Source organism: Dendrobium catenatum, unplaced genomic scaffold (assembly GCF_001605985.2).
Source record: "Dendrobium catenatum unplaced genomic scaffold, ASM160598v2 fragScaff_scaffold_1220, whole genome shotgun sequence".
NCBI classification, from domain to species: Eukaryota; Viridiplantae; Streptophyta; class Magnoliopsida; order Asparagales; family Orchidaceae; genus Dendrobium; species Dendrobium catenatum.
The window spans coordinates 11,590,540-11,606,618 of record NW_021319682.1 but is presented as its reverse complement, the minus strand read 5'-3'; the positions used below and the strand labels follow the sequence as shown (position 1 = coordinate 11,606,618).

General features: G+C 33.0%; 1 protein-coding gene across 5 annotated transcripts; it reads left to right on the top strand.

Annotated features, from left to right (window-relative positions):
• The first annotated feature begins 28 nt into the window (after window positions 1-28).
• On the top strand, window positions 29-15,729 carry LOC110115175 (cold-responsive protein kinase 1). 5 transcript variants are annotated; one of them, XM_020848339.2, is made up of 8 exons: window positions 29-157; window positions 1,630-1,715; window positions 8,054-8,169; window positions 9,010-9,220; window positions 9,332-9,569; window positions 10,676-10,826; window positions 15,025-15,229; window positions 15,335-15,729. In XM_020848339.2, exons 2-8 carry the CDS (start codon window positions 1,658-1,660, stop codon window positions 15,361-15,363), a joined length of 1,008 nt encoding a protein of 335 aa, XP_020703998.1. In that variant the 5' UTR covers window positions 29-157; window positions 1,630-1,657; the 3' UTR covers window positions 15,364-15,729. The 5 variants fall into 5 exon arrangements, with proteins under 5 accessions (XP_020703998.1, XP_020703993.1, XP_020703996.1 ...); XM_020848334.2 differs by having other exon boundaries at window positions 15,025-15,729; XM_020848337.2 differs by having other exon boundaries at window positions 41-157; window positions 1,633-1,715; window positions 15,025-15,729.
• Window positions 15,730-16,079: the final 350 nt, after the last annotated feature.

Sequence of the window (16,079 nt, the reverse complement as noted above, 5' to 3'; positions counted from 1 at the left end):
AGACAATTATATTTTTTTGAAGTTGGACAAAATAGGTAAAAATGCAAGACTTGAACAAAAAAAATTTCGGAGTAAGCTAAACCAATTAGGCCACTGCTGCTTCACTACAAAGAAGGGATTGGTGGATCGTTGTTCTTTTCTCTCTTCCCAGGAAGAGGTCTGGCTTCTTTGATCTGATTACTTGTTTTTTAGTTCTTCTGGTAGTAACTTTGCCCTAATTCTTGGTTTTGTTTGTTTGTGCATTTGGTTATTTTATTTTTTTGTGGTTACTGGATAAGAGATTCGGCGTTACTTGAGATACCATTTGATTATTTTTTTCCATAGTTGAGCTAAAATAGAATTGGAAGCAAAAATGAACCTTATTTGGGCTGTTATTTTGATTAAATATGGAGCTTTTTTGTGCTTATTTTTTTATCTTGGTGATTCGAACTGTCATGAATGAGCTTTCAGTGGATGTTGTTGGTGGAAAGGATGAGATTGTGAAGTTTTTTTTTTTCAGAGGGTCCGAGTTGGCTTAAAATACTAGAACTGAATTTATTATTGAAGTTTATTTTAAAAGGTTGAATTGGTAAAAAGAAGAATTTAATTTTTAAATTTGATAATAAATTTGTGTCAAAAAGCTGTTTTAAGAAGCAGTAAGGAAGCCATCCTAAACTAAGCCTTAATATTTAAATAAATAAAGGAGAAGAAGTGGTGTAAATCTCTTAAATCCCATTTCCCTTTTGATTTACTAGAACTAGGATCAGCCTAAAACGGGATTTAAGAATAGCATCAAATAAAGTGGTATGTATGTAAATCTCCCTTAAAAATATTGTAGAATTTATGTGCTCAAAACATTATTTGCAAGATTTTGCATAAATCCTATCTAAATCTGCAACGAAATAGCCCCCTGGAGCTCATTTGGTTATTTGAAGTTGGAAAACTCTTTTTTGAAAAAATGGTAAAATTTACTATATCCCTCATTTAGTTGATAAAATTAGAAATCAATGGCGATTTTAAACTCCACAAACGCCCCTCAAATGTAATGATTTAGTTTTCAAATATAAAATGGCTGAAAGTTGAATCATTTCTCTAGGTCATATTTTCTATCTGGAAGCAATCGAATGGTCCCTCAGTGAAGAACCAATAAAGTTTTATATAACTTATGAAAGAGCTTTGGCTTGTTTGTTGATCTCTTGTAGCATTGAAAAGCTTTCATTACATTTTTAAATATGTTGTAGATCTTGTCAATATCCATAAGTTATGATTTTTTAAGTTTTTTTTAATTTGATGATGAACTACCAAATAATAGCTTTTAACTTACTAAATGCATGAAATTCTTGAAATTTAAGTAATGTAGAGATGCATAAAATTGTCCTTGTGAAAGTAGTTATTGTTTACATATAATTAGTGTTCACTACTTTTGATAAAGACTTAGGCTTCGTTTAGGATGGTTTTTTTCTTGCTTTCTAAAACAACTTTTTTAGCACAAAAATTTTTTGAACTTGAAATTTTTGTACTAGAAAGCAGTACGAAAGTTGTCCCAAACCAAGCCTTAAACTCTTTTCTCAAAGAAAATTTTAATTTATTTGAATCAATCATTATGTGTTTGCATCAAATTGATAGAGCACTGTTTATGAAAAATTCTAGAAGGTGATTGGCGTTAAGGAGAGTTGATATGCATTTCAAAAGCTGTTGCTTTGGCGCGAGGAAAAGTAGTCAACAAGATTTAGCAGGTAAGAGAAGCATTGATATAAGTTCTGTTTTATTTGCATTGGAAAAATTAAATAAAAAATAAAAAACTTCTTATATGTATGTATGTCTTCTTGATGGGAGAAAAAAAAATAATATATATATATATAATAATCTTTCTTTGATGAGTTTCAATCAACAAACCTTTTAATTTATCATACTGTAGAGATTGATTTTTCTCATATTCATATGAATTCATTAAATTGTGGAATATATATTTATTCACTGATAGGACTAATTTTATATCAGATGCTTATTAGTATAGTTTTCTAATTTGAAATAAAGTGTAGTAAAAATATAGTTTTTTTATTCCATATTTAAAAGTTTATATGAGTAATTAAAGAATATCTATAACATTTTTAATTATGATAATATAGAGTAACATAAAGCTAACAGAAGTAGTCATATAAATTATTTCTCAATGAAATTAATGTGTGTAATTAGATATAAAATTATTGATTTAACTCTATATGGAGATCATTAAATTCTAGCCTAAAATTAGAATACGATATAATTCAAAATAAAATAGTAAGGTGTCCAGTAGCCTGTAAGCCTAGTGTATTTTATTTAGAAGAGAATAACTAGTCATATTATAAAGTATTGATAAAATCAATTGCATATTATAATTTTGCCCACATGAAGATTATGATAATGCAATGATTCTCATTTTGGAATAATTTACATGGGTAATTTTCCTTTTTTTTTGTTTCAAAATAAATTTATTAAGCACGTGAAATTACTTTGCTATACAATCTGCATTTGTTACAAATTATTATTCATCTCATGTTCCTATACCAAGTAGTGATAACTATAAACATCAGAAGGAGAAGATTTTTCTTTCTTTGGTTTGCATGGACCTTTATTTAGCACTTCTTTTTGAGGATCTTCTAGAACCCATAAAATCAATTAATCAATCTAAGAAGGAATCATATGAATGTTGGGAACGATTCAGTTGCTTAAGTATGATGCTTATTAAGTCTCACATTAGAAAAGTATTCGAGAGTCGATTCCTATACAATTTAAATCATTGGACATTGAGATATCTAAGTTATTTCTAATTCACTTCATCCTCAATTCACTTCCTTTAGGATAATCTCTTAAGATTTCATGTAATACACATAAGATGAAAAGGTTAATCAATGATCTATTGATCATGTGTGTGAAGGAAGGAAGATTGGATCAAGAAAAAATTGAAAGTCCTCATTGGCAACTCATGGGAAGAATAAATATGCCAAAAAGGATGAATGGAACATATCTCGTAATTAGGTTAATAAGAGTGCAGTAATTTTTTTTTTGCAAGAAGAAGGGATACATGAAGAAAGCTTGCCCCAAATGTAAGATTTGGCTTGAAAAGAAAATAATCTCATATCTCTTGCATATTTTAAATCTATGATATTTTGTAGATTGATTTTGGTTATACAATTCATGTTATGAATATCTTATAGGGTTTCATAAACCAAAGGCAATTGACACTTATTGAGTGCTTCATCTATTCAAGAAATTGAATTCGCTCATATGTGGAAGCTATTGAGATCCATCATCTTGTTCTTAGTTCTAGTTTTGTTTTTGATCTTAAAAGGAGTTTTTATATTCCAACTTTTTCAATGAACCTTGTGTATGCTTCTAAATTGTTACCTTATGGCTTTAACTTAACCTTTGTTATAACCTTTTTTTTTAATAATTTTTTAAAAGATAATGTTATTGTTAGTGATCGTGCTTAAAATGATGGCTTGTTTAAACTTCATGTGAATTCTACTTTTGATTATAACCTTTTGACTATACATGATGATATTGGCACAAAGCATAGATATTATAAAATCCTCCATATTATGTCACAATAGACTATGACATATCTCCATTGAAAGGCTAAAAAGATTAGCAAATGATGGAGCTTAGAGGCTTTTGATTTATAGATTTTGATACCTATGTTGATTGCATAAAAGGATACAAACCAACAAGAACAAGAAAGATGAAAGGAGTTCGAACATATTAGAAATTGTGCTTACTAATATTTTGTCTCTTTTCAAGAATGTTTCTTAGTAGTTAGAAATATTTCATTATCTTTATTGATGACCTCACAAGATGTTTGTACTTGTTTCCACTTTTTTGATAAAAGTGAGGTAATTGATGCCTTTAAAATCTACAAAGAAGAAGTAGAGAAATAATTAAGAAAATAAGTTAAAATTGTACAATCACTAGAATAACAATAACAACATCAAACCTTTATCCCGTTATGTTGGGTCGGCTACATGAATCATTTTTATTCATTGTGTCCTATTAAGAGTCAAATTCTCATTTAAATCTCATAAAAAAATGTCATCGAAAGACTGATGTTTTAGGCAATTTTGTGAAAATCAGACCAAACAAAAACTAGAAGAATGAGAGGTTTACGGTTCGACCGGTGGAACCAGGGTTGAACCGGATGACCTAATAAATAATAATATTATTAAAAATGAATAAAATTAGCTTCACCTCCGCAACCATTTAACATCCTATGACTCTAATGGATTCCATTGAAACTTATTGCCTTCACTTTAAATTCCATTTGCTTGAATTTAAAGAACAATTTTGTATCAATAAATTTGAAATGATTGACCATCACTATTTTGACATTCATTAAGCATATGTGACAACTCAAAATAGACTAGTACTGCAACACAACAAAATTGTATTGACATCCACATTAGCCTATAAGACTAATTTGTTTCAATAATAACATAGTTTCGTATTAGGTGAGCATCAATTAAGTCTATAAAACATAAAAAATAACACATAACACAAATGTGATATCAATTAAGTCTATAAATTATAAATAAATATTTCACAAATAACTTAGGCAACATTATAACTAACATGTTAAATGGAGAGAAACTGTAACAACAACAGTACAACCAAATGACACACTTTGCGGTTCTAGGTTCCCACACGAGGTTGTTCGGCCATCCCGCGGCTCCTGGTTTCCGCACAGGATGACCAAATGATATTGCATTGGGGGAGGAATGCATACCTATTGTCAATTCTTTATTATGCGTTGGACGTTGAAGAATGCATATCATCTTAAGTTATTTTTCTCTAGCATGTAAAACTATTAAAAATAAAATGAACAAAAAAATGAATATTAATTAAATGCTATGTAGTACAAGTGATGTTTAAATAATGCTCATTCAAACATACAAAATAATTTATATATTAATCTTAGAAAAAATCTAGTTAGATGTTTAGTGATTTAAACAAGAACTATCTATCTACACATCATCTTTCGAATTCAAGATGCTATGTAGCACACGGAGCGGAGAAGGGACAACTGAGAAGGGATTGAGCAGAGAAGCACACAGAGCATACCTTCTATCTTTTGCGACTGTTCGATGGAGAAAACCTGCCGCCGGAGAGGAAGGAAATCGCGAACGGCTCGGGATGGAGAGCCTGGAGACGAAGGAAGGCACGAATCACGTTATGTGAGGAAATTTTAGTGTGCGGTTCGCCTCTTAGTGCATTCCGTTTACATTTTTACTTGTTTGATCTTTATCGGACGGCTATGATTCAAGCAAAATAAGAACCTGAAGGTTCTTCTAAAACCTGCTGGTTCAACGGTTATTCGGTTCAACAGGGAAAAAATTAGTTTTTCTCCAATTTTTGTATTAAGCGGTTCTAATGAAGGAACCGGAATGCCAGTCGGACCAGTCACCGGTTGAACCAGCCAGTCCGGTACAGTTTTAAAACCTTGGTTTTATGTGACTAAATCATCTAAGACGACTTTATCTAATCTTATCTGCCATTAGAGCTACTCCAACCTTTTTCACGTATATACTCAATTTTGCGTCTGAGTCTTAAGAGTAAAAAACAACCATCCACTATAGAGCCTAATTCATCATATGATATGCCAAAATCTAATTTATGCTTCTCTTTATTAATGTAATAATTTTAGCATATAATCATTATAGGTCTCACCACCATTTGTGAATTTCGTTGAGATTGAGGATCAACTTTTTGTAATAGTTCGCTGTTGATTGTGTCTCAAGTCTCTTAGATTAAAACAGTGGGGGAATACGTTTAGCGTGTAGCGACAATCATGATAAAAGTTGTCAAACAGATCAAAAAGGTGCTATCAAATAGAGATGCGAGAATATTTGACTTGTACAGATAAATGGGATATACATCAGTTAGTCGATTTGCAAAGATTTTCTGAGAAGGAGAAGACATTGTACAATATTTCTCATTTGCCAGCATGATCTTAGAGTAGTTGACGGGAAATCGAACTATTGAGATTATGGTAAGAAGTATGATAGAAATTCTGACTCTTCTATTTTCTTTTGGGATGAAGCTTCAAGAACATTGAATTGAGTATATGTCTTAATAGAGTTCAGTCAAAAGCATTCCAAACCATCTTTGTTGAATTATCGTAAGATTGAAAAGTTTGATATTATGTTTTTAAGCAAACGTTGCAGGCTAATTTTGCATGTTATGAGATTATTATTTCAGGGGCTTAAGTTGTTTGTTATTAGGTTTACTGAGGTTATATTAATGATAATCTAATTGTAATATTTGGCTAAGAACAATAAAAGTGGGAATCGAAGTAAAGTAAGAGATATCAATATTTGGTCATTAGTGAATATGTCAAAGCAAACAAAGTGACAATTGAGTATATCAACATTATGTTGATGAATGCAGATCTCTTGACTAAAGCATTGCCACCAAAGTTGTATAAAGAATGTGAAGCGCATGAGACTTGATTCTTTTATATGAACGTGTAATTGAGATGTCCTTTTCATTTTATTATAATATTTCTAATTTGAAACTCCAATATCTAACTTATCTTCTCTCTTTGGTTGCATACATAAAGTTTAGAGAATAAAAATATAGCGACCTGATTAATAAATAAAGATTTTGAATGAAGAATTGGTAATTCATTCGTAGTGATATGTACCACATGTGACCCTGACATAGAAGATGTTAGAAATGAGTGGGAAAATGTCAAGAGCAGCTTATATTGTTTAATAAAAAAATAAGTGATGTCTTAATTAAAATGATTTTTTATTATCGTTAAAATTAAAATAGAGAAAATGACTAAAATGGTCCTTTGACTTTTTATGAAAGATCAAAATAGTCTACAATTATATTAAATGACAATTTTAGTCTCTCAATTCCTTAAAGAGGAACCAAAACAGTCTCACCATGAGACTATTTTGATTCATTTTTTAAAAACTTTAGGGATCAAAATAGTCCTTTAGTATAGTTGGGGATCATTTTGATCCTTCATACAAAAATCAAGGGACCATTTTGATCAATTTCTCAATTAAAATAGTTAAATTAATTTATTTAATAATTAAGCAGCTCATTAAATTATAATAACTATATATTTGGTTTGTTACTATATATCATTAGTGGAAAGTATGTGATTATCCATTCAAAAGGTGTTTGCATCTATATATATATATATATATATATATATTCTATATATATATATATATATATATTCTTGATGGGAGAAAATATATATGAAAAACAAACAATTGAGGATCTCTGGCATAACATATAACCTTGTGTGATTTTATCATTTCATGGGATATAAATTACTTAGATTGATTAGCAATGTTTTGGGGGTTCATCTCCAAATGAATTAGCAGGGCTAAAGTAATATTCTTGCTTCCATTTGACTAACAGATGGGTCTCAAATTCTTAGATCTACTTCGAGATAAGTTCAATATTAAGTACCTATGTATTATACTCATCTAAAAGCATATCCAAAGATTTGGAGTTCTATCCTAACCAAAATTTTGATTAGGATATCTAAACCCAATTTTTTTTCTAAAATAATGTTGTGGCAATAGCTGATAAATTCCTCCCATGATTGACAAATGTGATAGTATAACCATTCGATGCTGGGCCTTTTTTATCATATTATGTGTAGTTTGCCACAAAGTTGGAAACTTGGATTTGCTTTTTCAATAAAAAGATTTATGCATTAAAAATAAGGGCCTAAGTGAAAGTTATAACTTTTTGCACATTTAGAAGTGTTGAAAATTTTGATAAAACAGTTCTTTTTGTGTCTGATTCACTTATTGATTTTCTTTATCATGAGAATTATGCAGCCTCTGCATGTCTTCACTCTCGTCAGTTGGCAGCATTTCTTATCCTTATTAGGTTACTCTATGAGAAACATGTCATGTATGCTTGTATTCTTGTTGGATCTTCCCTATCTCTCACTGTTAACTTAGCCTTTTAGCCATTCTATTTGATACTTCTGATATGGAGATTTTGTTTATCATATTACTCATTGATTTTCCACAACTCACTCACTTTTATCTTGGTTCTCTCTTACCAGGACTTTCATCTGAAAAGGATATAAAGCTTTTCTCTTACAATGCACTGAGGTCAGCAACTGATAATTTCCATCAAAGAAATAAGATAGGCCGCGGTGGGTTTGGAACTGTTTACAAGGTTAATATTGTGTCTCATTTTATCTGTCTTGATTTACTTGTACCTTTTTTGGTTTTTTCTTTAACATTTTCTTTGATTAAAAGATTTCTAATTTTATATTTCAAGTTAAGGATTACATTTCATGGAATTGAGCCCTGAATGCTCTATCAGGAAAAGGGCCTATTCTAAATTTTAACTCAGCATAACTTTGGGATGTATTCCTGCTATTTTAAATCAGCAACAAATGCTTTTTTCCTTTTTTTGCAAAAAAGAAAATTTCTTTAACATTGTTTGTACAATTCCTTGGAGAAAAAAATAAGGCCTTTTTGCACAATAATGCTGTGTTTCTTTTTTTTTTTAATGTGAAATTTTGAATGATAGCTTTAATGCGCAGTTGGTTGAAACCAAAACAATAGGATTTGATGTTTCTTTTCTATCTTTTTTTACTTTCTTTGTGTGCCACTGCTCCATTTCATGAAGTAGGGTTGTCTTCTTATGCTAAGAACTAAAGCTTATTGCTTTCTGGAGGAAATTCTGTGTACTATAAAATCAACACATGACTTTTCATTGCTCTAATCATTCATGTTTCATGACTTATTTCATAAGTTATTACTTGATATCATACTTTTGCTTTCAAAGCATTATTGAATTATTATTGTTATATTTATTATTATTTAGGTTATATTTGTTATTATTGCTTTCAAAGCTTATTGAATTATTATTGTTATATTTTTGAGGATTTGACTCTTAATAGGACACAATGGAGAAAAATGATTCATGTAGCTGAATCCCACGTAGTGGGATAAAGGCTTATTATTGTTGTTGTTGTTATATATTTATTATTATTTTGGCATATATCAGGGGATCCTTAAGGATGGTACACCAATTGCTGCGAAAGTACTATCAGCAGAATCAAAGCAAGGCATTAAAGAATTTTTAAATGAGATCGATGCGATTACAAATGTGAAGCATCCAAATCTTGTCCTTTTACTTGGTTGTTGTGTTCAAGGAGTTAATCGTATTTTGGTGTACGAATATGTGGAAAATAGTAGTCTTGATCAAGCACTGATAGGTAAATAAAATAGCAATGGAATTTTAAATGTTGAATATGACATTTTTATGCTGGTATAATTTTTTTACATATTTTTCAAACTGTATTTCATTTATTCTTTGTATCTTCTAGGTACGAATAGTGAAAGAGCAAGATTGCACTGGGGCATCAGATCTGAAATTTGTATTGGAACCGCCAAGGGGCTTGCATATCTCCATGAGGACATCGAGCCACATATTATCCATAGAGATATCAAAGCTAGCAACATTCTTCTTACTGAAAACTTTCTTCCAAAAATTGGTGACTTTGGTTTGGCCAAACTGTTTCCAGACAATGTCACCCACATCAGCACGCGGGTGGCTGGAACAACGTAAGAATTATTACTTTACATTATCTACCAAATTGTATATTGTTTAAATGTCTTAAAGGTCATATTATGCATATTTACTTGCCTTAAATTATCACTAAACTTTTTATCATACGTGGAAACAATAAGACATTATTATTTTTTGTTGTGCTGTGATGTGTTGTATACACTATATTTTGTTGTGTTGTCGAGTAAATTAGACAACTGCTTGTTAAAATTATGATCAAATTATATTAAAATTATTGTCTATATTGCTAAGATAATCTAATTGTTTGGAAACAAAATAACATGACACTAATATGAGTGCATATAATTTTTGCAACTCAAGTCTAGAAGATGATATACCTCGACAACACAAGATATGGTGAAGGGATATAAAAATTTATTTTGTACTCACAAAAAAATCAATTTTTAAGTAACATAAACAAAACATATCAAAGTAAGCAACTGAAGATAAACTAAGACAGGTTGGCATAGTTTGTTTTACGAAATGGGTGACCATTAGACAACTGTGATTGTGGTTGAGGCAATTGAACTGGACTTGCATTATGCAATGCCCATTGATCTTCATTTTCGCCTTGTTTTGTCAAATTGATCATATGAGTGTTGTGAAGGTCAACAAAGTTTATGTATGGATGGAGCTGAGGATCAACAATAGTTACTAAGTATAACAAATTTGAACAAGAGATTTACATTATTGTTGAAAATGTCTGTTGTCAAATGGATTATATTTTGGTGATCGAATTATCCAAGCTGGGAGAGCTAGAAATAACATAATGTTTAGGTTGTCCCATTGTAACTTTGGGATCACAAGCTTGAATTTGGAAAGAGGAGATTGGAAATAGTCTTCTCTCTATGCACTGTCAAGGAATGTATGTCTTTTTGACGCATATTGCTCATGTTTCATTGATTTAAAAAGTGGATTCTTGTGTTTTATATTTTCTCAGAATGGTTCTAATTGTCTGAACTTGATGACATTTACTAATTTACTGCAACAAAATTTATGAATTTATTTACTTTCGGATCAAAATATTTCAAGATTTGTTTTGAAGCCAGGTAAAATTGTGTTTCCATTCTTAATGAACACTTACTTTCATTATCATCTGCAGGGGTTATTTGGCACCTGAATATGCAATGCAAGGACAATTGACAAGAAAGGCAGACATATATAGTTTTGGTGTTCTTGTACTAGAGATAATTAGTGGGAAGAGTTGTTCGAAGTCTTATTTGTCTGAGGATGGTAAAGTTCTCCTGGAAAGGGTAAGCTATTTCTTATTTGGCTACTTATAACTTCCTATTTAGGCAGCTCTTTACTTCTTTTTTTCAGTGGCGGGAGTTGGTAGGATGTGGGTTAGTGTGTGCTGGCTTCTGGTTGGAGAAATTATTCTGTGCGGAGTCTGGACGGTTCTCCCCATCCGGATTTGTTGCATATTTGCTCTTCCATTAAGAAAATTTTGATTTTAATGTTGGTATGCACCATAGTCAATGAAAACTGGAGCAACCTATCTGTGCGTAGGTCAAAAATTAGACAGGGTTTATGGAGAAGCATTATTATGCTGAAGGCTATTGAGCATAATCAGTGCTAGCCACGCTAGTAAACTAAAGTACTAACAACCAATGAGCCACTTTATTGTTGATGAATTTGCATTGTTTTATTAACATTTTAAATAGCACCATTGATTATAAATTTAATATCAAAATTCCTCTAAAATCTTAATATCAAATCAATACTTTTTATTAAATTAGCATTGTCTTACGTTTATATTTATGTGTGTGTGTGTTGGAAACACCATTTATGTGCCAGTTTAGTGGTTCAAATGAATAGACTATTCTTCAAACTATCATTAGCTGCCAACGAAAGTCAGAACCATCCCAGTTGTGATGCAGTGATGGCCATTAGGGTTCACTATGACCATCAAATTTGCTTTGATGCTGGAAACTATAGTTTAAAGTTTCAGGAGCTCTATTCAGATCTCTCTCTTTGTTGTTTCAATAGGATGAAATGATGTAGGAACACCTTAATTCAATTTATATGCAAAACTCGGGTTACTTCTTGAATTCAAGTAATTTGGTGGAGATTCTAATCCGGCTAATATCATTTCGTGTCGCCATGATGGCTCTACTCATTGCCATCTCAGGGAATTCCAAATTTTTTGAAGAAATATGTGATTCGATGTAGACTAGCCATGCCATGTTAGCTTTGAGAGGTTTGTGAAGGGAAAAAAATTGTTGTGCCCTTTGATGGAAGGGAACATGGATCTATCACAAAGTGCGTTAGGATTCATGGTTAGAATTGATGGTATAAATGGATTTTGAGGCAGTTAATTGGTTGTCTTTGGTTGAGCCAGGCTGATTTTGGACTATTGTGCGAAATCATGCTAGGGTGTTTCAAGTTGACTATACGATCAAGCTAGTTTTGCTTAGGTGGAAGAGGTGACGTCTTCTTCAGTTCTTAGTGAGACTTTGAGTAGGAGACAGTTGGGCTTCCATTCATGTTGGAGAATAAGCCCCAACCAAGTGTGGCAACCTCTTCTTTAGGAGAAATTATTCCGTGCGGAGTCCGGACAGTTTTCCCTGTCCCAATTTGCTTCATATGTATTGCGTATTTGTAAATACTCAACAAATGCTCAGTTGTGAGTATTTGTTGAATATTTATTGAGTATTGTTGTGTATTTATCGAATATTTTCTGGGTATTTACAAATACTCAGCAAATACTTAGTAAATATGTAACAATCCGGACGGTTCTTCCTGTATGGACTCTGTACAAAATTATTTCACCTTCTTTAGGGTGTCGTATTGTTTAGGGTTTAGGGCCTCTTTAGTCTATTACAACTAATGTGGGTAGTGTAGGACTTTGGCCGTAATGAAGGGAGGTGGCATTGCATATCGGCAAATGTAATATTAGGGCGCGTATCCTTCCAGACACATCAGTTGGGTGCAGCATCATTTAGCTGAACCAGAAACTGTTGCAAGAAGTTGGAGAAACCGACCTCACCAGTCCAACTTGTGCCAAGCCAATGTTGGCATAAAAATTTGTCACACAACTAGTTTTTGCTTGCTTGATGATTTAGGCTAAAAGTTGAATAGAAATGAAAGCGATTGGAAGATCTTCTATTGTTAATAATTGAGTTAATTATGTAAGTTGTTTGATGATTCACTGAATCTAAAATACGAGAAATTATTCTGTGCGGAGTCCGAACGTAGAGAATCTTCTGGATTACTGGACATACGGTGTACGCTTTACTTACGCTCTGCTTACACTCTACGTATTTGTAAATGCGCAGCAAATCCTCACAACTAATTATTTTCTGCTTATTTACTGCGTATTTACAAATACGCAGAATGTAAGTAGAGCGTACGCATAGAGTACTCAGTAATCCGGAAGATCCTCTACGTTCAGATTCCGCACAGAATAATTTCTCCTAAAATATAGGAGCTCACTTAAATTTGAGAATGTATCACTCAATCCTAATCGAACTTGTAAGTAGAATTTATTTGGTTTATTACTTGATCCCAATCACCAATTCCTTTTTTATGAAGTGAAGCCTATAGGAGGAGTGGGTACTTTTACCAATCTTTAGATTTTACTTATTCTTCTCATGACCCTTCCTATGATTAACAACCTTGTTTAATAATTACTCAGGTAGATTCAATTCATTAGTTGATTTACGCTTGGATAAGACCAAAGGGTGATAAGAAAGTTCATCGGGATGATCTATAGAATATGAATCGATCCACTCATAGCCACCAATATATCATATAAACTGCCTTGAGAATCCACCTACACATTGTCAATGGCTGAAATAAGGCCACTACCAATACTACCCACACCAATAGCATGTAAATGAGAAGAAGATCCAGTGACTAAAGGATTGAGAATGGTAATAGTAGGGGCAAGCATGCCACCATCATAACGAGCCACATCATCAACCATCATCTGAGAATTAGTGTTATAGTTATGTATGGAAACAATGTCGTAATATTTTATTCTCAACTTAAGTTTCATAGGTTAGAGGCAAGGTTTAAAATTGCGTAATTAAGCCTCGAGGCGGTTTTCGTCCGTGAGACGAGGCGTAAGCCTCGAGGCGGTCTGAGGCGTAAGCCTCACGGACACAGAATTGCGTAAATGAGAAATTAAGAGTTTTAGCAGGTAAATAATAGCAATATTCTATCTTATAATAAAAACATCTAAATGATATATAAAAATAGTGGAAAGTAAGAAAATAGATGCAATAAAATCATGTCCCAAAGTACAAAATCACAAAATATTAGTTTAACAAAAATCCCAAAGTAAAAAGAACATATAAAATGCAAGCATATCCCATCACTAAATGGGTCTTCAAGGGAATATTCTTCTCTGCCCTTCACCACTTTCTCACAAAAAATTGCATTTTAAATAGACATACGTCTTCTCGCCCCCTCCTACGTCAACTTGCACACTATATTTCCAAGAAGGGTCACGCCGCAATGACGTATTCGCCTTTTCTTTGCCTCTAACCATGTTTCCTAAAGCAAAAATTCAAAAACACACAAAAAAAATCAAAAAATAAAAAACCCTAGATTTTCTTTCACTTGAAAAATCTAACCCTAAACTAAAAAAAAAACTAAAATCGATTGTGGAGTACTCCTAGAGGGCGGCCGGACACTTCAACTTCGCCGGAGAGAGGCGGCGCCGACGGGAGAGGCAGCGGGAAGGGAAGCCGACGGTGTAGGATGCTGTCTGTTTCGCGAACAGAGAAGGAAATTTTCGGAAAACAGGGAAGCCGTGCGGGATGAAGGGAAGAAGAGGATTCATTTTAAGTAGGTGGGGCTGTTTCTGTGAGGCGTACGCCTCACCCAGAATTGCGCAATTGCGCCTCTGAGGCTCGCCTCAGATCAAGTGAGGCGTACGCCTCTGCCAGGTGAGGAATTGCGCAAGCCTCGAGGCGCTTTTTGGTCAAATTGCGCAGAGGCGTGCCTCTTATTGCGCAATTTTAAACAGAGGTTAGAGGGGTAAGGAACCGATGTGAAAATAGTTTGTATTGCCACCACTGTTTGTACTAGCTTTAGTGTAATTATTAAACATAAGCAGGGGCGGAACCAGCCTTAGTTCTCATAGGAGGGCAATAGTTAAATTTATTAAAAAAAAATGAAAATACATATAAGGGTGTAAAAATAATTTATGTTGCACATAATCATTTTTCACAGACTTACTTGTGTCTTTAGAAAACTCAAACTGGATCATGAAGACCTTGAAAGAGAGTAAAATCTCAGGGTAATGTCCTATCTATTCTATCCAATCTAACTTCTAAAACAAGAATCCATAATCATGCTTAGTAATAATGAGTACTTCAGTTGGTTTTATCTAGAATCCTTTTCACGAGGGAATAGCTTGTTTTTTTTCTCATTCTAACCACAAATAAAGAGTATTTGACCATAATGGAAATGTTTATACTATAAACTATAGCAACGCTGCAGACATGGGAGCTGTATGAAGAAGGAAAGCTTACAGAATTAGTTGATCCAAGCCTTGAAGATTACCCAGAAGAGGAGGTTCTCAGATACATTAAAGTTGCATTGTTCTGCACTCAAGCTGTAGCTGGAAGGAGGCCTTCAATGCCTGAAGTCCTGCATATGCTATCAAAGCCTATAAAACTCAATGAGAAGGAACTACTTCCTCCAGGTATCATTCAGGATCCAACCACACTCAGTAAAGGATTAGAAGGTTCTAGAACTTTTGTATCCACAAGTGCAAGTTCCATTCCTGAATTATCCTCTACTACTCTAGATACTTTCACTGAGATGGCTCCAAGGTGATTTGTCCTCTTTATTCTGAAGAAATGGAAGTATGAGAGATCCACCGCAGGTTGGAAGCTGAGAAAATTGATTAGAAAGTGCTTCTCTATCAGAGCTTTCATCCATTGGCTTTGGCCTTTATATAGAAATTTTTATCATGTTAAATATTTTGTATATATGTTCATCCAATTTTAAATATATGATAGGGATTATAATTACATTGACACAAATATCACTGAGCTAGTAGCACTTTTTCCAGATCTTTCTCCCCAGCAAAAGAAAATCTTGTTGCTCTCGTTGCTGACTCTGAAATAAGAAGTCTTTTTTGCTATAGATGACAAATATTTGGGGCTTGATATATTCAATGGTAGATTCTTTAAAGACTAATGGGAAGTTGTTGGCCGCAATTTACTAAGGCTTCATGTGGTACGGCTTTCTTACTGCTTCTTGAATTAGCTTTTTAATAAAAAATTAAATTTTTTTTACTAGAAAGCTGCTTCAAGAAGCAGTAAGAAAGTCGTCTCAAACGAAGTGTGAGACATCGTTCTCTTACTGTTCCTCTCTGATTTGGATTTTCCTCTCAGGATCGTCCAGGACGATTTGAGATCGTCCAGGCCGATCGGCACTGTAGAAAATATCGGCCTGAACATAGTTCTGGGAACCGTCCAGGACGATATTTTTGGTCTGATCGTCCAAAAACACCGGGAACGATTTTGGCGATAACGAAAACCGGAAGC

Excerpts from the sequence above, each read along its gene's own strand:
- LOC110115175 (XM_020848334.2), top strand. The coding sequence starts at position 1,658 with ATGCATTTCAAAAGCTGTTGCTTTGGCGCGAGGAAAAGTAGTCAACAA. Across the intron at positions 1,716-8,053 it reads TAGTCAACAAGATTTAGCAG|GACTTTCATCTGAAAAGGAT; the intron begins GTAAGAGAAGCA and ends CTCTCTTACCAG. Across the intron at positions 9,221-9,331 it reads TCTTGATCAAGCACTGATAG|GTACGAATAGTGAAAGAGCA; the intron begins GTAAATAAAATA and ends TGTATCTTCTAG.